We start from the raw sequence: 25,449 nt of genomic DNA, 5'->3' as shown, positions 1-25,449 counted from the left end.
TATGTGTGTGTGTGTGTGTGCGTGTATGCATGTATGTATCTGTCTGTTTGTATCTCTCTCTCTCTCTCTCTATATATATATATATATATATATATATATATATATGTATGTGACTTTTAATCAATATAAATTACTCTAAGTATCATTTTTGTTTTGCATTATGCTCTGTTAAAAATGAATGTTTTATATTGTGGATATCGGACTACATAGCTAAGCCAGTACTGATATATCTGTCGTGGGCTAATATCGGTTGATAAAACTGGTTGAGTGATATATCGGTTGGGTCAGAACACCTCCTCTCCTTCTTTGTATCATTGATATAAACAATTGTAGAGTTGAGGTGCAGGTGTTAAAATCCTCCTTTAATTTCCAGTTTAAAAACCTAACATGGATAAAGTACAGTGAGGGCAAAAAGAGGAGAGTCGTATAGGTCATGAGCTTAGAGTACTCACACAGGAGCAGCACAAGCAGACAATAGCCAGGGACTCCAAGATGCCAGCAGTGCCGACGATCCAGGTAAGACGCAGAAACAGGATGACCCCCAGAATGTTCTGGAGGCAGGGGAGGTAGACACCCATGAAGGTCCCCATCTGAGGGCTCTGTAGAGGGGAAGGGGTGTGAGGGGAAGATGCAGCAGAAAAGAGATAATTGTGTGCATGAGTGTCTGTGGGTGTGCATGGTGATTAAGGCTAGAAAACAGGGGACAATTTGTGGTGAAAATCATAGTAATTTTGGCGACTGTAAGAAGCAAAAATAAAAAAAATAATTAAAAAAAACATATCTTGAGGGGAAGTGAAACAGGAACAAAAAAATGCAAACATGGTATGAGTCAATTCAGTTACCCCCCCCCCCCCAAAAAAAATCCAAAATCTCTTTTCAGAGATGCAATAGAATGGACAAAGCATGACTGCAAAATTATCATAGCACTGTCTTTTTTTTTAAGATAAATAAAAAAAAAAAACCCAGCAAAACCATTAACTTTATCATTCCACTTTGTCTTGTTGCCATGTAAAAAACATAGTAGACACAGAGACATGGGCACACACAGACTCCGGACAAAAACCATAGTACAACACATGCATACATCAAGTGACAACAGGAATCCAAGAATATGCCAACGCTAATAACATCATCAGTCCCCAATCAGTCCGAAGCTATGTCCGATCTTCATTTTCATAGTATTTTCATCTGACATGGTGGAAAAGATCCTGATTGATTTCTCCACGCTTAATAATTCATAAGCTGTGGTTATTCTCCGTCAAGTTTGGAAAATCACTATGATAGTACAGCATCATAAATGTGCAGAGAAATCTCCAGTCAAAGTTAAAGCTGCCACGGTTTGCAATATGAAGATCGCTCTTCATGTTCTCCCAAAACATGAATGATTGATGAAAATGAGCTGACGTTTGATATGGATTGAAGACTTACATCTCAGTGACGCACGCATCGTTTATAAAACCCACTATACTGTCCAGCAACCAGTGACAAAACTTGTTGAAAATCCTTCCATGCTTCGACCCCAAAATATAGCATTCCTTGCAAAAGACTGTAGTTTCGCAACAGCACGTAGAAAGGCACAAACAACAGGAATATATTAAAGTTATCTGAGAAAAACACAAAATGTCCAATCGATCACCTCACATTGACAAGCAGCTACCTTTTCAGGCATCTATCTCCAAATGTACGGCACTACTTCCACCGGTCCAGACAAAGACAGGCGACAATGTGTCAGCTTAGTTCTTTAACCACGATGTTCCTGCAGGCCAATGGGAGGTGCCCGAGGCCTATTTCCATGCAGGGGACAAGATGGAGCAAATGGCATGGGACTGAAGTTGTGGTTATGAAGGCATGTATTTGCCGCATGGCAGCACTGTGGCCACTTTTAATTTTTCTTTTCCAAGAAAGAGCACTGACAGATCCGAGAGGAGAACCAACAGGAATGGACGGTGGAACAGGAGCAGCACTAAGGCTTGTTATATTATTGATAAGCATTATATTTCTTATTACATCTACTTTTCCTGATGTTCTCTGACTCAACAACAGGGTCATCAGGTCCTTAAAGGTTTTAAAAAAATCCTGTACTGTATGTGAATTGTTGTCTTGAAGAAGCACTCTTGACCACAAAGTCCAGTTCTTTTGATAAATGTGAACACTGTGCACTGTACACACGTACAGTCAAACAGCAACCTCCAGGGCTGGAAATAAAGCCCACATGCAACTACCAAAAACTGCAGCCCTTTAACCCTTTGAAACCTGACTGAATTGGCTTGATTTCTTTCAAAAACTTCAAAAAAGATGATGAGAAAGTTAAGAGGAAGTGAGCGAAAAATTTGCAAATACAAAAGGTAAAAAGTACAAGATAATTAATTGAAAATTGCACAAAGAAAAGAAAATTTAAAAATTAAAAACAACAACAAAAAAAGAGACAAAAAAAGGAAATTACTTTAAAATATGCTTTAAAAAATAATTCTGTCAATTAATTTTAAAAATATAATCATGAATACAGTTTTTAAAAAAATATTTTTATATAGCTGTTTAAAAGAAATCCAAATCTACTAATTTCTTGCAGTTTGCTCGTTGACTTTCCCCTGTGTTTTGAAAAGAAGCCAAAGCAATTCACTTGGGATTTGAAGGTTTAAATCCCTGAAGGCATCTGAAAGCGAGAAAAGTGATTTCAATGCAGCTTTCAAGGAGTTAAATTGTCACTTGAGGCCAGCTGTGGAAGCAAGTCAATGTTAAAATGCCCAACTTTACAGCAGAGGTAAGCATGTTTTCTGTTTTGGTCTCTTTTAACATTCATGACAACTGTCCCATGGGGGAATTTTTATATGACTCACCTGTTTACATTTTAATGAGACTTAATACCTAAGTACCAGTAAATACCAAGGTCCATGGTCTAATTATTCTGTGTATAATTGAAAGCACAAAAACTGTTATTGAAGTAATAGAAGCTCACTGACTGGATTTGTACTTCAGTCAGTGCTTGCAAGTCTCTTGCAATATTTAACTTGGAAAATTAAAAAAAAAGTATGACTACTTGTTATCCACTTAAATGTGGGTGAGCAAGGACACAAAAAGTTATGGAGAGAAAAATAAGGTGATCAAGTTTGCATACCCTCAGAAAGATTTGATGATAATACAAACAGCAGGGCTTCATCGGTCAAAGACCCTGTTATGTAATGACAGTTCGGCCCGTTTAAAAGAACAAATGTTAATATGCAACTGTACAGTAGTGAACTGTACTTCACCTAAAAGCTCTGATGCAAACATACATTGTGTTAAAAAGCAAGGCTCTGCTGTACCTTAACAGCTTTCTTCTTGGGCCCCTCATCGTCATCGGCCTCCTCGTGCTCCTGGGCCCCCTGGGTGAGGTTGGTGTAGTTTGCCAGTTTATTGAGGAGCGATGACACCATAGGGTTGCTGTCCATCTCCTCCTGCAATTAGAAAAGATTATTTTAACATGCTGAACAAGAGCAGGATCAGAGACTTTATTCTTTTTCAACTTATGCGGTTTAAATTTCACTTGAAATTACAGAGACATAATAAATGTGTCAGAAACATGTAAAATAATATTTGATTTCTGAAAATACTTGTGTAACTTTAGTTTTGCCTTTGAGTGGTCAGTGCGCTTGAAAAGAACAAACTCTTCCAGGATCAAAATCAACAGTGAAAGCTTCTTAGAATAGCATGGCTGGGTCAGCTTCATGCAGAGTGGGGAAACTGAAGCCACGGTGCCTAATTGATTCTTTACAAAGGCCAGTGACCACAGAGTGGCAAGGTCTGCCAAATGGCAGAGTACAGCACCTGGACGGAGTTCAGCTGAATGTTCCTGAAGTAACGCTCCAGCTTTTATGGCAAATAAACTCTTTGATTGACGCATTGTTGAGCTAAGAAAAGATCGGCACTTGTTTATTTAGTACACCACAGCTTACACTGATGCTTTAGCATACTGTGCATAATTGAATGGTATGACTTTCGTAAGTTAGCTCTAATTTAAAATGCAGAAATAGTTCTGACAGGGTTTGTTTATTTAAAAAGGATATTGATGCAGCTTATAACATCTTTCCAAAACAGATCCCAGTGTCATATGTCCTTGTGCAGTAACACATCCCCTCTGCCCTGTGTATAAGAGCTACTGTACATGAAGATGATGATGATGATGATGATGATGATGATGATGATGATGATGATGATGATGATGATGATGAAAACTTCTAGACAGTTACCTCAAAGAGCGCCATGTTGGTGCCATCGTAGCTGTTGGCTTTGTCATTGTCTGTGTTGTTGATAAAGGGACTGTTTTCCTTTGGGACGCCATCACCTGTAGAAACACAACACAGTTGCTTCTTAACAACAAATGTAGAGTAGCTTTGACATTATGTGACAGACGCAAAAAAATAAAGTCTGTTTCCAATGTTAGGCATACTTGCAAAAACCTGCTTCCTCAAAAGACAAACCTTTTCATTTAGGTCTGCAGGTCTGTCTGTTGTTTCAAACTACTGATGATTCATTGGCTTTTAATGTCTGTATTAGGACTGTTACAGCAACATTGTTATAGTTAACTAAAACTATATTAAGAAATAAAATTATGGGTGGAAAAAAAACATTTAGTTAACTGCAATAAAAATAGCTTGACAAAAAAAACCAACTGAAACAGTTTAGTGTACTTATAAATCTGAATAAAATAAAATAAAAATATACAGGGAATGTCTTTATGTTTTGTCAATTTAGTCAAGTTTTTCAGCGAAATTATGATGGGACATTGGTGCATATGTTCATTAAGACTGGGGTGTCCATATGACTGTGAGTCAACTGCCTTCACAAAGTGTTGTGCTTGAATTGTAATACCTTTTCTGAACTTTTTAAAATCTTGCCCCTGACAAAAACCAAATAAAACAAACTCTGGACACTAATTGAAACTAAACTGAAGTGAAACAAAACATTTAAAAGGCAATACAAATTAAAATAAATTAAAAAAGTGATCAAGTTGTGTGTCATAATCACATTGTTTTCATTTAATCCATACACCTAAAAGCTAAGTTTCCAAAATTTTACCATTTCATATAATTTTAGTGTATATTCTTCTTCTTCTTATCTCTTTATTTACACTGCACACTGCACATGAAGCCTTACGTATACATTATTTATTTAGCTTTGCATTAAGAAAAGGGTGTATCAGTGCTTTTCTGAAATCATTTCATAACATGTTGTTTGGTTTCCTTTTATTCTTTTTATTTATTTGTAACCTTTCAATTTTTAATTTTAGTCTCAAGTGGTACAGTACTATCATATTTTTATTTCCTCTTAATATGTTTATTGAACATTTAATCTATGCGCCAAAGTGAAAACCTAATAAATGTTATTTTGATTCTGATTCTATGGAGAGAGAGGGGACAGATGGTTTGGGCATGCTCTTGTCCGCTCCAGGAAATAAACAACAGCCTAGAAAATGTCCGGGCCGCACCCAGTACAGCTCCTGCTGTGTTTGTGCTGGTAACCAACAATCTTTACCCAAAAAACACGCCAGAGATCACATTAATGACATCAAAAAACAATAAATCACCTGTAATAATCCCTGCAAACAATTCCAAACCATTATCAGGCTCAAAGTATTTTTCTCTTAAAAACAGTGAAGTCTAATTGTCATCCAAAACAAAAAACACTTTAGAGTCTTTGTCTTGCACTTATGTGCGTCTGAGTTTTTATATTTGTATATACATTTTTAATAATCCAGATCACGATGAGGGCTTCTCATAATATGCATTAATAATGCACACCTAAGCTTTAAAAAGGTAAATTGACTCTGGCTCTATGTAAACATATTGTCTGTTGGCAGAATAGCAATGGATGTGTTGGCTGTAGATAAGTGATCTCAGACACAGACAATCACTCAGCACAGACATCGTGCAAATGATGAAGCAAATTAATAATTTCCATAACTGATAATACTAACTAGCATGCCGAGCCAAACTATCTCTTAAAGAAAGTTAACAATGAGCCACACAAATGATCATACTATTTTGGTGCTTGACTGCCATATTGTCAGCTTTTTGATGCATTTTTTTAATTAAAGAACTGAAAACTCCCCATGATATAATAAAGATTATTTCATTATTTCATTACTTTACGTGCATTCCATCACATAGAACATGTGACTTTGTTTTTCCACTTTGTTTTTTAAGACACAAACAGATCTGACAGGAGCTGCACTGTCACCTCACTATAAGAATTAGTGAGTGTGAGAAGCACACACACACCCTCTTCCTCTGCATCTCCTCTTTACCGACCACAACAGAAGTCTCACAGTTGACCTGCGTCACATACAGCAACCGAGCCGTCTTCAGAGACAACATTCTAGCACCAAACTGTGAACCGCACTGTGTCTTTGCTGCCGAGGCCAACAACCCACACAGCAACGCACTGAGCAAATGTTTTGAATGAACAGACAGCTTAGAGTATAGGGGCTAAGATAACTGACATGCTGCAGTAAAGTCCAAGTGTCAACAGAGAGGGATCTTAATTCTAGACAAATGTGTTAGCTTAAGATTATCTGTGTGTGCCTCCCTTTCCTCCATCATGTGACAGATGGAAAAACTTCTAGTGGTTTTATTTAAATGAAATGATATGATATGACCTAGATTAAAAGCAAAACTAAATTCACACATAAATAACTGTATTGTACTGTTTTTATAAATCTTTTCGTTTGTTTTAGGGAGAAATATCAAACTATAAGCAAGAGAAAGATCCACAATTTTTCCCATAATAAGCTTTACCAGATTTTACAAAATAAGTCAAAGTAATATAACCTCCAGGCTGCTTTCTCAAAGCTATGATTGTGAGTAAGGAGGTGTGAAAAGTGACAGCACTTGAACTAGATCCCAGTTCTATCATGCAACACAGGTTCTAATAAAACTCTGCTGACGCAAGCCTTAGCAAAAACAAACATTCAAAAATTGTAAATTGTGCTTTATAGACAATAAAACCGCATCAATAAAAGCCAAAAAGACAAACAATAAAACACAAAAAATTCAGTTAAAAGGGAATAAAAGTAGAAAAATACAAAAGGGAACAAAACAGAAATGGTGATTGTAAACCTCTTAAACTGAAGAGCGAAATGCCAAAACCAGAGCACCCAAAAAGACCTAACAAAAAGACAATGAAGGAAAGAAGATGAAATTATCCTTCAGACACATTCATATTCCTGCAGCCCTTTCTTGCAGATATCAGTTAGTTGCCATTCAATTGACAACATCATCCACCACTTTTAATGACTTAAAGTCTTACAATCATTCAGCTAAAAAGCCACTAACTTAATACTCACTTCTGTATGGCGCACTACTTTTGTATTTAAAAGTCACAAAACATTAGAATTTGAGAAAAACTGCTGCAGTTGTGTGGTCTCTCCACCAATCAGTCAAGTTGCAGTTTACATCCACGTCTGTCCAGACTCAAAGGTCCAGTATGGATGTTGCTGCAAGTAAGCTACATTTTCTAAAACATGAATGCTTTACACACATCTTCAACCCAGAAGCACAGAAGATCTATACATCAGAGCAGGTTCAAGGCTGACACCCGACATTAGCGTCACCAATTGGCCAAACGTCTCCCCTTCAGTTCCTGAGACATGACGCTGAGTTATGGCCAGAAGTTTTTTTGCAGAACATCATATATCAGTGAAGCTGACCTTTGACCTGTTGGATACAAAATGGCATCACTTTTTAGTTATTTTTACGAATAAATTTGGCTGTTGCAGATACATAAAAACAAGGCGTCGTGTGAATAATATATCGTGTGAATGTGATCAATCATGTGTTTATTGTTTCAAGCCATCCTGCGCTTTGATTTTTGGTTTGAACACTTTGGTGTTCATGTCCTTGTTCTTCCTGCTGACAAAAAAATGCTGCCCAAAGCACTAGGGCTGCAAACAATTTGTTTTCAAGTGTTTTAATGAACAATCTGTTATCTGTCATTGGAATGCTGGGGAAAATGTTCCATCATAGTTTCCCAGAGGTGTTTGACCTATTGGCTTATTCCAGATGTTTTGTATGATGAAGAGTTTAAACTCCAAGGAACAATTCACAAAGAAAACCACGGAATTTATAAATTTGAGCCTCTATATGTGAGAATGTTTTTTTTCTCTTGGAAAATGACAACTAACAAAAGTGATGCATATAAATCTTCTGCAAAGTGATGCAAGATGACGTGCTGATATTATTGTGCATCTGTACGTCTGCTAAAAATTGGCAAATTGCTTCAGCAGTTAATGCAATGTCATCCTCAAAAATGCTTTTAAAAAAATCAACACCTTGAAAACTAACATTGTACTTTTAAACCAGGCCTATTCAGGAACAGGACCATGATCTATCTACAAACAATATCTGGTAAATGTTTGTTGCTTTTGAGAGAACTTATAAAAGAACCATCTCAACACTAACATGCTCAATTGAAACTACTTGTTAACTACAATTTAACATAGCAGTGCTTCAAGTTAAAAAAAAAACCACAACCATATGCAAATGCTTTGGTTAATGTGTTATACCCCCGTACATTACTGAGAGACCACTGTTGACCATTGCCCTCTGCTGGCTCCTCTTCATTCATCAGTGGAGCTTTCTACTGTGAACGCTGGCCGCAGTGAGGATTTCACGGGTAACTTTTACTGCTTGATCCAGCTGCAGGGGGAATAAGAGGCTTGCAGCATGGCTTAGCCTGGTGGTAATCACAGGGAAAGTCACTTTGTCCTTGTACTGTGTAGCTCTTTAAAACGCAGTTGGAGTGGGATAGCAGAACATATTGGGCGAGGGCAGAGTGTCTCAATAAGCTGGGATAACGGGGAATGAATTTAAGATAATGACCATAGTAATGCGAGGATGCAGCCAAGGCTGAATCAACATGTCAGTCATCACATAGCTTGGTAGGATGCTACACACCACAGGTAATCATTGTCTTAAATGATACCAGCTAAATCCTCTTTGAGTCCTGGCGGCACGCTAAAACTGTCCGTGCTCTAAATCAGGTGAGAGTTCTGCTTTTAGAATGTGTAAGGTGGTTTAGACGTCATTCGGGATGTGAACACAATCACTGAAACCACTCCTGGTGGAATAGTTACGTATATTACACCTGCCACAATAATTCCAACAAAACAAGAAAGAAAATATTCTGTGACAGTGATTAAATTGTGTGCTTCAACATTTAAATTACAGCAAAACTAGCATCAGGGTGTCTAGAAGTATGAGACACTTTAACTTTCATGGCAGATCATTTTTGACCAAATTTAAGAGACTTCAAAAAAATCCTTTTATTTTTATTCAAGCATTGTAGGTAACTACGAAGGTAAGTGTTATATAGTCCCGAGCAGAGGTAGGTTTTGTGTAGGAGTATGGTTATGAAAGTGAGTTAGGTTAATCTACATTTTCCAACAGGTAAGAAGAAGTATAAAGTCAAGACAGTATTAGGTTTAGTGGTAGGTCTAAAGATTCGTAACATCTTAAAGTTGGATTTTCTACTTGACTCATTTTGACAAAACAAATTAAAAGAGGGATAAATGAAGGTTTATAAAATGTTTGTGGCAATTAAGATCAAAAATAATTAAAATGTAAGACCTCTTAAGGCCTATCAAGGCTCTATATTTCTAAAATTGAATTTAAGACATTCTAAGACTTTTAAAACACCTGCAGACACCCTGTACTGTACTCTTGAATGTATCATGCCACATACAGATGACAAATAAGGCAAACATTTCAGTTATTCCCCTTTTCCACCAAAATTAGCACGTGTTCAGGTTTTTTTTTTTAAATTGGTAAACCCACTAAAAATCTACTATAAACTCCTTGCCAGTAGACAAAAGACGTGTACACGGTTTTGCAGTAGACAAGTATGCTTTTCTGTGTGTGTTTTTTTTTTGGGTGTACTTGACATCACGGGCAGGTCGGAAAACAGGTAAGTAAACAGAAGAAAGCAGCATGGACACCTGTGAAAACCTAACAGTGGTTAGTTCTTTTTAAACATATCTAACTTATTTAGTCTCTCTTTTAGACTGTGTGCGGACTGATTTGGATGTTTGAGTCCTGCTTGGGTGGTTACGAACGGTAAGTAGTGGTGGCCGGTCATTGCAAGGGACTAAAATTAGCACGTACATCCGGGTGTTGTTTTTCCACCACTTCTGATTGGAGCTGGAGGTGATAAATACCTGTGACAAAAGCAGAGTCATTTTACCCGGGTGTGAATGCCTATTATAACCTTTCCCATTACATTAAAAAGCCAAGAGTTGTTAGTGTTTCTTTGTGCAGTGGAAAAGGAGCTATATTTGCTGGGTCCAGCTTCTCAATTGTGAGGATGTGCTGCTTTTTTTCAGTTTTATATCAATATGTATTAAATATGAGTTTTGGACTATTGGTTGGACAAAACTATTTCAGGATATTACCTTGGCCTCTGAGAATTTGTGCTGGAAACTTTTCCCCACAAATTTCTGATACTTTATAGGATATCAATAAATCAATAATAAAACAAATGTTAGTTCCACCTTTTATTTAAAGATTATTTTTTGGTTTTTTGTGCCTTTATTAAAGTGCAGTTATAGAGTGACAGGAAAGGGGGAGAGAGAATGGGGATAACATGCAGCAAAAGGCTGCAATCCAGAATCGAATACAGGTCACTGCAAAGGAATTAGCCTACATGGGGTGCACGCTCTACCCACTGAGCTAGAGGCTGCCCCCCCACCCCTTTTTAAATGTATACTGAGATGCTTTAATGAGGCTATGTCAAACAGAGGGGAGGCAACTTCTACCATGGTATACACAGTTTTCCTTAACATAAACATAACATATTTTAAACATCAAGTATATACAAGAAACCAAAACGTGCTGTGGACTGTAAAAAAACAGCAGCGAACTGAGACTTTTCATGGGAATTAATGACAAGTGAAAAAATTTCTACAGGTATTATGCTTTTACTTTTTGCTCTGTTTCCTTATTTGCATCTCTATTTCTTTATTTTAAAAAAAAAAGTTTTGCTTAATGTGGAATAAAAACATCACCAGCCAAGAGATGATGAAATGAAAGCTGGGATCTCATAACCCCTTAAGCTAAAAATACCTAAAATGTGTGATATGTGGCAACAAATTTTGTCCCACCTCTGTCATTTAATCCTCCACTGACCTCAAGATGCATGACATCATCATTCGAAACTAGGCAAAGGTGCCAGCTGCCACAAATCATCCCGGGAAATACCAAATACTGCAATTGCTGCAGTAATTTGACATTATACACAAAATAAAATGCAAAGTGGAAAACATGGAGGGATGAGAGATAAAGATGACCTACTGTATGTCTGTACATGTCTGTCAGTCTGTCTACATGTTATCCTAACCGTTGGTGTGTAAATGTCAACATGTCAGCGTATGCATGAGTGTGCTTGCTGTCAAACAGTCCTATGGGACATGGTCCAGATTCATATACAGTAGCAGTGATTTGACTCTGGGCAAGTTAACAGATGTTAGCCTCTGTGCACATTACACATGTCGCCATTTATCTTGGATTAATTCACTTTGCTTCCTGGAAATCCATGTTTATGTTCTCTAACCACATGGGACATACAAGTATCTGAGCATTATCTTTTGAGGCCACACAAAGGTGCAGGACTGACCTTTAATGGAACGACCTTGTTTTGCTTGCTTGGATATTGCTACAGCATTTCAAAACAATAAGTGACCCCCACCCCCGAGAAAACCAGCACCATTATGATGACTGACCAGGTTCATACTGCAAAAACGTCAGCCTGCTCTTTGACATCATTACCCGTCCTGCATGGCACAAAGTCCTAACATCAGCTGTTCTCATGTCAGTTCGAGAATGCTGAAAATGCACTGCACGTGCAAACTTGTTCATGAGGAGCAAACAATGTAAATGTTGGCAAATTTGCACCTGGTTTAACGGGAAAGAATGAGAGTACCGTTGCAGATGAAAGCTGCAAGGATTGCATTTGTGTTTGTGTGCATGTGTGTTAATGTGAAACTGATAATGGAGGCAAGGGATGTCCAATCTTCAAAGCTTAGCAATGTCTCAGCTATGGCAATCATAATCTCGTCAGGCCTATCCTGTGATTCTGTTATATGTGCACTGTAATGTACGCACCCTGATATGGAATCTATTTATGATCAGATGCATGAGGATGCTTGATATTAATAAGTGGAATGCATTTTAGTGAATATTACATCACCACTCAGTTGACTTAAAGCACACTGAAGCAGTGCACCTGTTCTCTTTTTCAGCAAACAGTATTTGAGTGGAGTCCTTTAAGGACCTGAAGAGCTCAGCCAAAGTCACCTTACTTAAAACTATAAAACACATCTACCCTCCTTTCTTACTGCTGAGTATGTTGAAAGATGTGTATGCATTGTATTTAACTGTTAGGTGTAAAAGACAGCATGTCAGGTTACACTACACCTCCTTTATTGTTTGCTTGTTTTTTAATTTATCCTTATATTTTTGCATGTATCTGAACACACTGCTGTCCGGACACAAAACACCACAACCAGCCATCACTGTCGTCGATAAAACAAATCCAACAATCAAAGCTATATGCCAAACAAGACCAACAATCATTTTATGATCCTTATTTAGTACAGTGTTCACTCTTAAGCTCCGATATACCAAATGCATTTGACCCAGCAACAAACAGCTGACAAATGACTTGGTGAGAAAGGAAGACAAAAAAAGCTGACAAAAAATATTTTATTGTAGTGGGTGTAGACCAAGTAAGAGCAAACAGTAAAGTTATAATTGTCTGCTGGCAAAAATGCAACACCAAACACACCTTAAAGTAGCTAATGTTATGCTTCCATAACTTTTTGAAAATAGTGTGCATGTAATGTAAAGAGTCAACTGCATGGAAGGTATGGGGAAAAAATGAGGAGGAAGATTTGTTTATATTTTGCATTGGGAGAATAAAGTCGAATTGTCGTGAATAACGTTTAACTGTCAGTATTAGTGCCAGGCTTTAGAAAAAATAAATCAGAGGATGTTTTTTTTTTTAATATTTTTGATAATTGAATCAAAATGTTGAAAATATACTTGATAGCTCAAGAATAAACTTGACATTTCAATACTGAAGTTGAACCTTTTAAGAATAAATCAAATCTACAAAATGTCTTTGGTAGATGAACTGGTGATATTGTACTTCAAAAGTTTTAGTCATAAGTATTTTTTTCTCTTTTAGCACATAAACACAGTGGGTTAAATATGACTTTAAAGAGATTGTGCTAAAAATGTATGTCTTTTCAGATGGATATACCACATGAACCTAGAGGAGTTGACTGCAACTGTGCAAACTTAGTAATGGACAAATGCAAGAGTATCAATCAGTGGTTACACCTGCATGCAATACAGAGATATGTTGTATCACAAGACATAATTTGATGGAATACTTTATTTTTTGACATTTTGACTTAATTTTGAAAAGCATTATTGTCTCCTCATATTAAGTCAGTTAGCTGGCTAGTCATGATTTGTTTGCTTTTGTCATAATTAATGGAGACAGTATTAAGATTAAACAGACAATGCCAGACTGAGCACAGAATCCAAGAAGCCCACTGGCCCATCTATAATAAAGTGGAAGAAGGGGAGAGGGGTGAAACCTCTTGTGTAATTGTTGATAAATGAATGCAGGTGTATTTTATGGTGAGAGCTGTGTGTGTGTGTGTGTGTGTGTATGTGTGTGTGTGTGTCAGAGCACATGTTCCACTTCTGCAGGTGGTGAGCAGAGTCTCCCTGTGCTATAGCGCATTAGGTGACCCCTAAAATGTGACATTGCTGGAGGCTATACAGTATAAAAGCGGCACTGGCCATATGCAAACTGACAGAATAAATTAAACATGGTTAAAAATGAACATCCTTCACACAAAAAAACCCAAAACTAGCACAGTAAAACACCTTAAACACAACCAAAAATATGACAATTATACAAACTGCCAAACACTGTTCATATCAGCTCACTTAGAGAAAATTCGGTTAAAAGTATAGCATGTAACTCTGGAGAATAATAGTTTATTGTTAAATCTCATACCCAGGTTGTCAAATACCGACGCTTTGAGTTAGTGTTTTTTCTGACTACCAACTCAATGTGTCTGTATTTAATGACCTGGGAATGAGACGGTGTCATCTTTCTCCAAAGTGACATATAGGACTTTTAAGCCCTTTTTGGAAGGCATATATTTACATAATTCTGTAAGTTTTATATATATTGAATATAAAATCCATTTAGGACAGAAATTGTGATATTTCAAGACAGACACCAAAGCAATATTTGGCAGGAAAATATGAGAACCAACAAACCGTTTAATAGGAACTAAACATGATGTGGCTCATCATTATATACTCTATTAGAGCACTCCACCTTTAATTGATTGCACACTTAATAAATTGTAATTATTGAAAGAGCTTGCTGACAATGACAGCTCAAGCCTTTGGCTGTGAGCCAAGCTAGGAAATGATTATTGAAAATTGAGTTGTGTTACTTAGAAAATTTTAACAGAAGGTGAAGATTGTGTCCGTAGAAGTCAGGGCGCAGGTTCTGAAGATCACACTGCTGTTTTAGTCAAATCACTACAAATTGCCTATATTTCACAGTACAAAGCATAAGATTTATTTTTAGAATGATTTTCCATCTGTTATGGTAGGAGCCGTTTTGAATTCATTACTGTGCAGAATGCAAATCAACTGCCTCTCCTGGAATCTCCTTATAATAAGTACACAGATAAATATGAAAGCAAGTAGAGTGAGTGAAAAAAATTCCCCATTGTCACAATTTGTCAAAGCCATGATATCATTGCAGGATGAAGCATTTACGAGTGCAGATGTTTTTGAAACTGCTCTCTGCTGATGCATGCTAGACTGCCCCAACATCTGATATAAAGAGCATTCTTTTGCATCACAGTCAGAGCTGTTACATAAGGGAGTGGGATTCCCTGCTGCTGTCCCAGCGCACAGCACAGCTGAGAGGAGTCATTAGTCAGGACAGTTGTCAGTCTGTCATTTGTTAGTATTTTGTATTTGTGATCCCTGGCTAAAGAAGGCGAAGCGCGGGCTGAAGTCAGACTTCATCAGCACTGTACTGATTGGTACAGATTCACCAACGGGTACATCGAGGATGTGCGAACGGTTCGGCTCAGCTTCACTGGTCACTGTGGTAATAAATGACCACGCATCCTATTTATAACCGCTAAGCTGCACACTGTGACGATGCTGTAAGCTGCCTAACACTGATGGAAGGAGGGAAAAAAAGGTGAGCTTTAGGAGGCACTGAGAGTACAGCATCAAGAATCACTTTCTTCAGCTTAAGCTTGACGTAAAATGAAAACACTTACTTTTTAGCTTTAATAATTAAAAAAGACATTGTTTAAATTTCTCAAACCCAATTGGCAGAGTTAGTACCATGCCTTGCCCAATGATTGATACAGAAACACAGTTCATTAAAATGACTTTTGACTTAGTAAGACCCTTACAATAGCACCCTTTTTATCACTTAAACAATTCACACTAAATCTAGCATACGGACACAACACACCAATTCCTTCTTTATAGCCAGACTTCACTTTGGTGAAGCAATTTATCTTGTCCAAATCATTACAAAAGACCAAAATACTACTTTCAATCCATGCATACCACAGAGAGCCGATCAATAAATCATCCATCCTCACAAACAAATCCAAAGAGGAAAAAAGCCACAGTGGACAAAAACATTACACACGTGACCAAATATATCTGACATAGTCGCAATTCATGAGCTCGAATATAATGATGCTAGTCAAGGGCAACTGAAGGAGTACTCTAGTTATAAAAACTTACCCTTCCGTCGGGAGCTTCCCCTATGCTCCATGCTGAGGAGCAGGGCTGAAAAAGGGGGTGGAAGGGAGGGGGTCCTAGTAGTGGTCCCTGGGGAACTCCAGTAATGGGGGTCCAAAGTCTAGAGATACTGCTAGTAAGGTGCAGAAGTCAGGAATGCTGCCTGTGCTGTGTGGATAAAGTGAGGATCAGCTATTTCTGTGACAGTGTGTGTGTGTGTGTGTGTGTGTATGTGTTTGTGTGTGTGTGTGTGTGTGTGTGTGTGTGTGTGTGTGTGTGAAAAGTGGCCTGTGATGACGATGTCAGCGACATCAGCCATGCATCACAAAGCACTCACACCCTCCCACCGACAGACCTGCACGCACACGACAAACACACACACAGACACATCTCCCTTCCCTCAATCTCCCTGAGCTTGCGCGTGCATGTTCAAACACACACACAAAGAGGGAGGAGCAAAGAAAGCGAGGGAAGCAGAACGCAGTAGTAAAACAGACAGACAGCTGAAGAAGAGTGTGGCAGGAGATAGATGGATGGATGCACACATGCGTAGGACAAACAGAGATGAGACAGCAGGAAAAAACTGTAAAGTCAATTAAAAAATTGACGTCTTTTCCACAGAAAACATTTGTGAGCTTGTGGTGCTGAGAAAGCAGAGAAAACAAATGCCATCCACAGTAAATGCTGTGCAGTATGTCACTTTGAATCAATAATACTTGACTATTTTGAAGTGCAGGTGCTGCCTCAGTGAGCAGTTTCATTTACAATCTGACCTCCTGACTGACCTCCAGGGTGTCGTAGGTGGAGATGGGCAATCGATCAGCAGAGCACAGGGAGCACACAGGACAATACAGCTGGAGGCTCGGAATACTGTGTACTAGATTTTATAGAGTCAATGCAATCAACAACTGTTTCAGTGTTACCAGACTATAATCATACAGACTAATATAATTATAGTAAACTTTACCAAGACTCTGGAACCCTATAAAAATATAGGTATAAATATAGGGTTGTAACTAGGGGTCGACCGATATTGTTATTTTCGGGGCTGATACCGATTCTGATTATTAGTAAGTAATGAGACCAATAACCAATATTTGGAACCAATGTGCATTTACAATATAAAATACTTTGTTTAAATGCCTTTAGCAAATGTTTAATCAAAACTGAAACTGAACCTTCCCAGCAACTTTTTCATTAGGTCAAGTGAAAATCCTAATACAAATTGAATAAATAAAAACAAAGTCAATCAAAGTAAAAGTTCCTCCCATGCTGACACTTTCTTTGACGCCCTCACTTTTTAATTAATACATTTTAGCACCATTCATTAAAATAAAACGCTGAAAAATCCCAGTTATCGGCAAGGCCAATGATCTCTCAACCCCTAGTTGTAATGAAGAATATTTTTTTAATGCATAGACTTTTAAATGTATGCATTGCCTTAAATGTAATAACGGTGTGAAAGCTAAATATTCTGCTGATGTTAACACAAACCAAACATATATTGTCATATATCATCTATCTTGTCCAAGTGTGGAGGCTTTTTCTACATAGGCTGTACAAAAAGATGTTTAAGGAATCATGACATTAGAATTAGCAGCCAGGATTACCCCTTTGCTAGACACTTGAGTGAATTTCACAATGCTTAAGACCTGTTATTGCAAAGACATTAAACCTTTGGTAAGGGGTAGATAGAATACAGCAACTCAACCAAAGGGGAAGCTTAATCCATCAACTGGCTTCTGTATTTTCGCTATTTTTTAACATCCATCATGTTATTATCCGGCTCATGTGATTACCTCCCATTGGCTGCTGCTACCATATAGGTGAGGCTACACTCTTGTCAGTTTTGAAAGCCCTGACAAAGACCTACAGTAGGCGAAACATGTTAATTCGTTTTAATGATTTATCCATAATAATAAAGGCTTTTTAATATTTCTTTCCTTGTTGATGTATTTGTTTCTTATATTTTGGAGTGTCTTTATTGCCGTCCAGTTTAAGAATTATCTCCATTATCCATTTCTTTGTTGACTACCTTTATGATGAAGCATAAATGATTTAATATGTCCATAAAATGTTAGAAAATGAAGATCCCTGACAGTTTTCAAAAGGCTGAGGTGAGATCTTCAAATTAGAACCAGTGAAAGTTTGGCATTATTGTTTGATAAATACCTTACAAGATTAATTGATGATTTAAATTCTTGTGTATTGCATTTTGTTGAATGGCTAATTGTTTAACTCATCATTTCAGCGCATAACACCAGGTTCAACAATACATGTATAGTGTTTCATTTCCAATAAAATGACTGAATGAAAATGTACTACGTTTCTCTTTAATGTATATGTATGTTTAATGACTGTTTTCATTACTCATACTTGATTTTTTTAAAATTTGAATGCATATTTCTAACTTGATTGTCATGAAACAAATAGAGCCTCAACACAGTCAGGTAAACCATAGATTTTACCTGATATATTGCAATCTGTGATTCCTGTAAAAAAAGCATTTGTTTCATGTCATTAAAAACCAAAATATTAATACACTAAGGGCACCATCATTAGTCCGCATCAGGTACCCCTGGCTTGATCTCATGTGAGAAAGACTGATCTGAAGATGTGCCACAGCCCCACAAACAGGCTAGACAATGGCAGATCAAGCTCTGCCTCTGCCATTCCCCCAAAGCTTTGGTGAGCCCAGAACTCTGCTGTCTACCTTTGACTTGACTACACATTGATCTGCCCGTCTAAGAACATCTGAAGTGGGCTCTAATCACTTAACCAGATTAGGCTAATCCTGAACTTTTTATAAAGCACAGAAGCCACGTCGAGCCTCCAGGCTTGAGGACGATATGGCTTTAAAGCCGCAGACAAAACGGCAGCTCAGTTTCTGCTGCCTACTCCTGCCCGCCGGCCGACTGTCAATCAGGTGAGCGTCCTACACCTTGCTGAGACACACTGCCCGTTGGTTATTCAGCAGAATTATGCAAAGCATGTCTCTGGAGCCACCTATGTGTGGAGCTGTGATCGTGATCGCGAAGTTCCCCGTGATCACTGACTCACTGATAATTAAAACACTTTTGACGAGACTTCTGAGAGCAATCTATAATTCCAAATTTAAGCTTAACTCAAGTACAAACTTACTGAATTGTCATCAAAAAACTATAATGTCCACTCAGCTTTTACCTAAACTGAACATCCGCTGTCTGCATCATTAAATTGACAGATGTGTCAATGCAGAGCTTAAAGAGGGGCTATCAAATCGCACAGTAAGAAGGATTTAGTAGTGTCAAGCTCCACTTGGTTAGATGTCAGATGGCTGCTGTTATAGTTATTTTGTGTGTGTTGGAGTGTGTGTGTGTGTGTGTGTGTGTGTGTGTGTGTGTGTGTGTGTGTGTGTGTGTGTGTACACTTAATGATGTCCTAAGCCTTTAAACCCTTCAGGTAAACAACACTGTCTGTTATGCAATACACAGAATGAGCGGGAGAGAAGGGACATAGAGACGGGGGTTATTGACAGTATGTACTAGTGTCTGCGCAGGGTTAAGGGGTTTATTGGATACTTTAATAAATCCATACTCTGATAGAGAACATCTGACTAACACAAGTTAAATGACTCTTGAATTATAGAACACATGAAGACCAAGTTTAAGTATATTTTCCATAAGGAGCAAAATTTCCCTTGTGAACCATATTTTTATTGAGCTTGTGTGTATGTATATAAGAACAGGAAATACACATGTCAGCAGCTGAGACAGTGTGAGAGTGTCAGAAAGGATATAAAGAGAGATAAAGAAATAATAGGGGTCAGTCAGTGCTTGTGGGATCAATGTTACTTAGTGCTGCTTACATCTGACTCCTCGCTCCCATGTGTAAACAGTAAGCATGAGATGGGTAAGTAAAAAAATAGTACATTGGTAATTGTTGGCACAGATTAGGAACTCTTCACTGCCACTACTTCATACTTACAAATGCAATATTGCTGTTTTTGAGCTGAGATGGATATCAAGGGTGAGACTTCACCCAACAAAACTGAAAGGTTGACTGATGATCTCTAAGAAATTCATACATTTATCTCTTAGTCGGTGTCATGTGCTCTTACAATAAGGGATGTGCGTCATTAGTTGAGTAGATTAAACGTTGCTACCCTTACTAGGTCAGTCGAACTTATTAAGATACCCAGAGGAAAACAAGGGGAGTTTGATTTTGCACATGAGCAAGTACAAGTCTACAGCTGTCTGCAAAAAGTAGATCCAAGCCTTCATACAAAAATTGCACCAACTGGATGTCTTATCTCTTGGATGAATGAGACAGATGCGTTTGGCTGCATGAGTATGTGTTTTTAACGTAGGTTAGTTGGAAAATTAAATACACAGTAAATAAATGTTATTGTTAATTTTGATTTTGTGAGTTGTTGCCATGTTTTGTAAGATAATGTGCAATGTTCATAATGTGTGGTGCAAAATGTTACACATTTCAGCTGTATTTAAGTTACAATAACTTAATTTTAAAAATGTGATGCGTGATTTAAATTGGTTCTTTCAATATGTACAATATTGTTTCTGACAATGATTATTATCTGTATAGATTAAATTGTTCTCAATTTAAACTATTTTCTGAATGAAACCCCTGAAAGCATATCAGTTGGCACACCAGAGTAATTTAATTCTCGATTTAGATGACATCCATCTGTTCTTAAAACTGCAAAGTCATCAAAACTAAATACAGTTGAAACAGCACTTGTTATACCACAGAGTCCTTCCCAGCTGTTCTGGCCAAAAGTGCCAATGAATCACGGTCATGTGAGAACAACAAGATCATCTGACTGCTCACAGGCAGGCAAACCATTTTCCCTAAAACTAAGCAGTCTCTTTCCAAAACAAGACATACAATGTCTGTGTCTTATGACCTCAGGTAGAAAATGGAAATTGGGAACCACATGCAAACACAGACAAGTAAGTCCACCCTTCTCCAGGTGGTGTCACTATCTATCAGTCTACTACAAACTATGTGCACATACATACGAACCTCATCACAATTTGACTATGACTTGCAACTGCTGTACACTAAATTCTAGAATTTCATCTTGGATCACAGTAAACCCTGCTTTAAGCATTTAAAAATCTGAGCAAATCAGCTTGACTTCTTTCAAAAACATGGGAAAAAGGCAATGAGCAACAAGAGAAGAAATGATCCCAAAATTACCAAGCAATCATTAAAAAGTAGAAGAAATCTGCCTAAAAATTAAGGGGGAAAAAAGAAAAGAGAAAAAAAAGTTGAAAAAAGAAATTTGAAAAACTGCTTAAAATTAACAATAATTCTGTAACATAATTTCTAATACATAGTTATGATAATTATAAATATAGATTTTCCCTAGCTTTTCAATTTGCAATTTGTGGAACATTTCTAATTTGTTAGAAGCTGTCGGCAACACTGCGATCAACATCAAGGCTCAGCCAGCTGATGATGTTGAGACCAGTATGTCAGATACAGAACTGCCCCTCCAAAGTTGGCATAGAGAAGAGTTTGAATCTGGCTTCCTGGCCTCATAACTATGTTGCAAATCACAGTCAGACATAAGAACCTGTGTTTCTCATGTGACAAAATTCTTGGCTCCTCGCCAGCTCTGCGGCCGGTAAACAATTAGTACACAAACGATTGTCTCCTGGTAATTTGCTCACGACTTCCTGTCTTTCTCACAACAGATGAAAATTGTACCACAAAAACCAAAAACACTTAATGCCACCATTAAACAGCTATTTATGTCCACAGCCACCACTGTAAATATATGGGAGTGTTGTGATGCACAAACTTGTGTGCCCTCACACTTGACAATGGAAATGGAGGCACATCAATGGTATTGACCCAGCACTTAGCTGTGGAGAGGTAAACTGCTAAAAGCTCACGGTAACCACATCCGAGGGAGGGGATATCTAATAGCAATTAAAATGAAGCTTGTTTCTAACCAGACTTTAACCAAAGAGCTACTTCAATCATTTTTATTGCTTTGCTTATGATTGAAACAGCAAAGTCACTCCATGTCTACTAGGGGTTGAACAATTATCAGCCTGGCCAATTAATGGGGCCAATATTTGGCATTTTGCAGATTATCTGTATTAGCATTTAATTCTTATGATACCCAATAAAAATTGATTAATTAAGAAGTGCAAAGAAATTATTAATTTATTTTTTAAATTTTAATTTTTTTTCTCTAATTTCTTATTTATTTATTTATTTTTTCTTTTCCTCTTTTTTACTTACTCATTTTCTTCCTGCTTCCACCGTTAATACTGTTGTTAATACTTGCAGCTGTCATTATTGTAGTTAGCATTGTTGTCATCGTTTTCATTGTCGTTGTTGTTGTTGTTGCTATTGTTTTTGTTGTCTCTTGTGTCTTCCCCTCCCCTCTGTGTCCCCCAACCTCTCTCTTTTTTCTCTCCCTATCCACTCTAACGATGTGCTGTCCGGTAGCCTTGCCAATAAATCTCAGTGCAGACTGCAACAGGAAGAAGTATATCAGACTCGTCCTTTGCAGAGCAAATCTGTTATGGCACCTCAAGGCATCCAGACCTCTCATACTGCATGCCTAAGCTGCCAAACAGGACAGGTTAAAAAAAAAAAAAAAAAGAAATTGTCAGCAATGCCGGAAATTTTATTTTGTAAAACCTCAGGGAGGCATTTTTATTTACTCAGTTTTTATTTTAATTTTTACTTGACTTCATAAAAAAAGTTGCTGGGAACTTCCTGTATTTCATGTTGAAAGTTTGGTATATTTCAAATTCTAAATATTGAAAAAAAGATTTTCATTTTTATTCTAAATGCATATCAGTATCAAATATTGGCCTCAGTAACTGCTAATAATCAATCTTAGAAAACAATATCGGTCGACCTCTAATGTCTACTGTAACAGACATCTCATCAGGCTTGTGAGCAGTCACAAGAAAAGGAACTGGAGGAGTTAAATGTTGTTCCATCTATGAACCTATGTGAATGAGAGCCACATGAGGGCCTCAAACTAACTACAGCCAGCCATGACACAATATAGAGAAAAAAGACACAGCCACTAAAATATGTGTGCTTATCAGAGACACCATATTGAGAGCAGGGACCTGGTGGTGAGGAGATCGCTGAACAGGAAGTAGGAAGCAGCAGTTAGAGAATGTAGGGCTGTCTGATTGGCTGGGTGTCTAAACCACCCAACCAGTAGAAATTAAAATGTTCACATGGCTTAACTGTTGAACACTGTTACATTTTTACCTCGGAATGAATCCAGGTGAAGGTCTGACAGAAGTAATGTCTCTGTAAAGGGATTTCTGTAATGGCACACAATTTTGACATGTGGACAGTTACTAGGCATATTGTTTGGAGCCCTGAATGTCCCAGTTAAACATGATCAAACTCTCAAGATGTATATGGAAAAAATTGAATAAACAGACGAATGCATCATGTTGAGGATTTATTTCTCCGAGGGGAAAGAGTCTCACCTTAAATATGTTTGTTATTTTTTTTTACGTCTTTATCTTTACAAGCCTCAAAACTGTGGCATGTGTTAGTGCTATTTTTGTAGCTTTAACTCCAATTTTGAGCCAAATCTCAGACGTTTACATTTTGGTTTAACAAATGCTTGAGGCTACAGAGGCTCTTAATGCTGTGACTGCCTTTGTTATCCCTTGTTAAACACACACACACACACACACACACACACACACACACACACACACACACACACACACACACACACACACACACACACACACACACAGAGTATCAGGCACACATGTTCATTTTCTTCAGGGCTGGACTAAATATTCTGTGGGCGTATAAATTGCATTCTGTCATGTCCCAGTCCTTGTCTCACTCCCTTCATTCCTAAGCTAACTATTTTATCTCCCTTCTCTGCTACACATTATTTTCTGACTCACCGACAACACACACCCATCAGCATACTTTACCACAAAGACAAGGGGCAGCCTATACTAATATATCTATACAGTGGAAATTTGAAATTTAACTTGAATGTGTGAATTAACTGCATACAAGAGGTTATAGTGCTGTTGGTGGATTTTCTTTGAAAGTCTAAAGGTGATTTTTCATTTTTTTTTTTCTATTTTTCTACAGTCTACTACTGTAATCAGTGATGCCTTACAAGATTCAAGAAGTAACTAAATTAAATAACTGCCAACACAGCAAATAATAAAGAATTATGTGGGAGATCTTTTTCAATATTGTTTCCGTTACCCACGTATATGGTGACTCTAATAAAGTTGAATAACCATGTCCGATTGTATTGCAGATGGAACAAGCAGAACTATAACATGTAGCCAACACAAACACACACACTGAGAGTTGAGCAACATCCTAGGATCAGCCTGGACACATGCTGCAGTGTAAATAAACTAAAACAGAGTTTCCAAGTCCTAGAGGTCTACAAGGGCATAAAACAAGACCAGAACCAGGAACCATCAAACTATCTAATTATGAGACCTGACTGAAACCAACGTTACATTTAGGAAGTTCTTCTTCTAAGAGAAATCAAAGACATAACCTTTTTCTCTTACATATCATTATATATGTCCTTACCTGTCTTAATCAACCATAATTTTCACCTGTTACCAGTATTTGTTTAGATGCACTTTGCTGGTTATCTCAGAGCTTCTTTCCCAAAACAACCACAATCCCAAAGAGATTTTTATAGAGGCATGATCACAGGTCATTATGTTCCCACACTAAATTATCCCTTTCAAAATCGTGGGGGATTTTGAGAAGTTCCCCTCTGGCAAACTGTTGCTTTATTTTAGCCATCAAGGTAAGGTAGGAGGGTGATAAAGTTGACGTTAAATATCATTATTGGGTAAGTTCTTTTTATACCTCAGATCAGACCATGATTGTATGGCAGCTTACTGAAAACATACTGCCTGTGATGCTTGTAAATACCTATATTGGCAGTATGGAAAAGCACAGAGAGTGGACAAATAGGGAGAAAAAGAGAAACAAAGATGCAGGCAGCCACATACAGACAACAGCTTTGAACAGAACCAGACCTGCCTGTGAAACAAACAGGAAACACATGTCTCGGACAGACGGGCAGAGGCAGCAACACCGCAGGCACTCGGTGCCTTTACCTGCTTAGTTTCAGCTTAAACAACTCTCGAATAAGGTTACATTGTACTGTTGCAGTTTTGCATTTAGCTTTGCAAACAAGAGATTTATTGGGCCATAACCAACCACTACAAACACTACGGTTCCTTCTGAAGCCATAAGTTCCACATCATACAGTCCCTACTCTGTCATTTATTCACAAGGCGTGGCAGTGCAGCCTGGTGCATTGCTCTGTGGAGCACGTTTGACAGACTCAGGCATAAATGTGGCCAAAGTTAGGGCTTACACTTTCTCTTAAGGAGTTTAATACTGGTAGTTTGCAAAGCACCTCTGCTTCAAACCCGACTAAGTCACCTCCCACAGATTTTTTGACCATTATGTACACTCTCACTCACACCATTACACCCCACCCACTCCCATGGAGATTCTGATCGCTCCCCTCTGCAACAACATGCTCTGTTGAAAATGTGTCCCATGCAGCAGAGAAAATAAAACACATGTAACACTTATGGAT

The 25,449-nt window shown here is 37.8% G+C and overlaps 1 protein-coding gene across 7 annotated transcripts in view; it reads right to left on the bottom strand.

Annotated features, from left to right (window-relative positions):
• slc12a7b (solute carrier family 12 member 7b) overlaps window positions 1-25,449 on the bottom strand; it is a 75,177-nt gene that overhangs the window by 26,795 nt on the left and 22,933 nt on the right. For 6 of the 7 annotated variants that reach the window (XM_042510182.2, XM_042510185.2, XM_042510181.2 and 3 more), the window contains exons 2-4: window positions 4,227-4,321; window positions 3,303-3,434; window positions 453-599 (exon numbers count right to left, since the gene is read on the bottom strand). In XM_042510182.2, coding sequence (XP_042366116.1) covers window positions 453-599; window positions 3,303-3,434; window positions 4,227-4,321 — 374 coding nt within the window. Of the gene's footprint in view, window positions 1-452; window positions 600-3,302; window positions 3,435-4,226; window positions 4,322-15,842; window positions 15,998-25,449 lie in introns of those variants that run through there. The other variant, XM_088072179.1, reaches the window with a different exon arrangement.

Source organism: Plectropomus leopardus, chromosome 21 (assembly GCF_026936395.1).
Source record: "Plectropomus leopardus strain MGB_pleo_1.0 chromosome 21, ASM2693639v1, whole genome shotgun sequence".
Classification (NCBI taxonomy): Eukaryota; Metazoa; Chordata; class Actinopteri; order Perciformes; family Serranidae; genus Plectropomus; species Plectropomus leopardus.
Note: the sequence above shows the minus strand (reverse complement) of the source record. Positions and strands in the feature narration are given on the sequence as shown.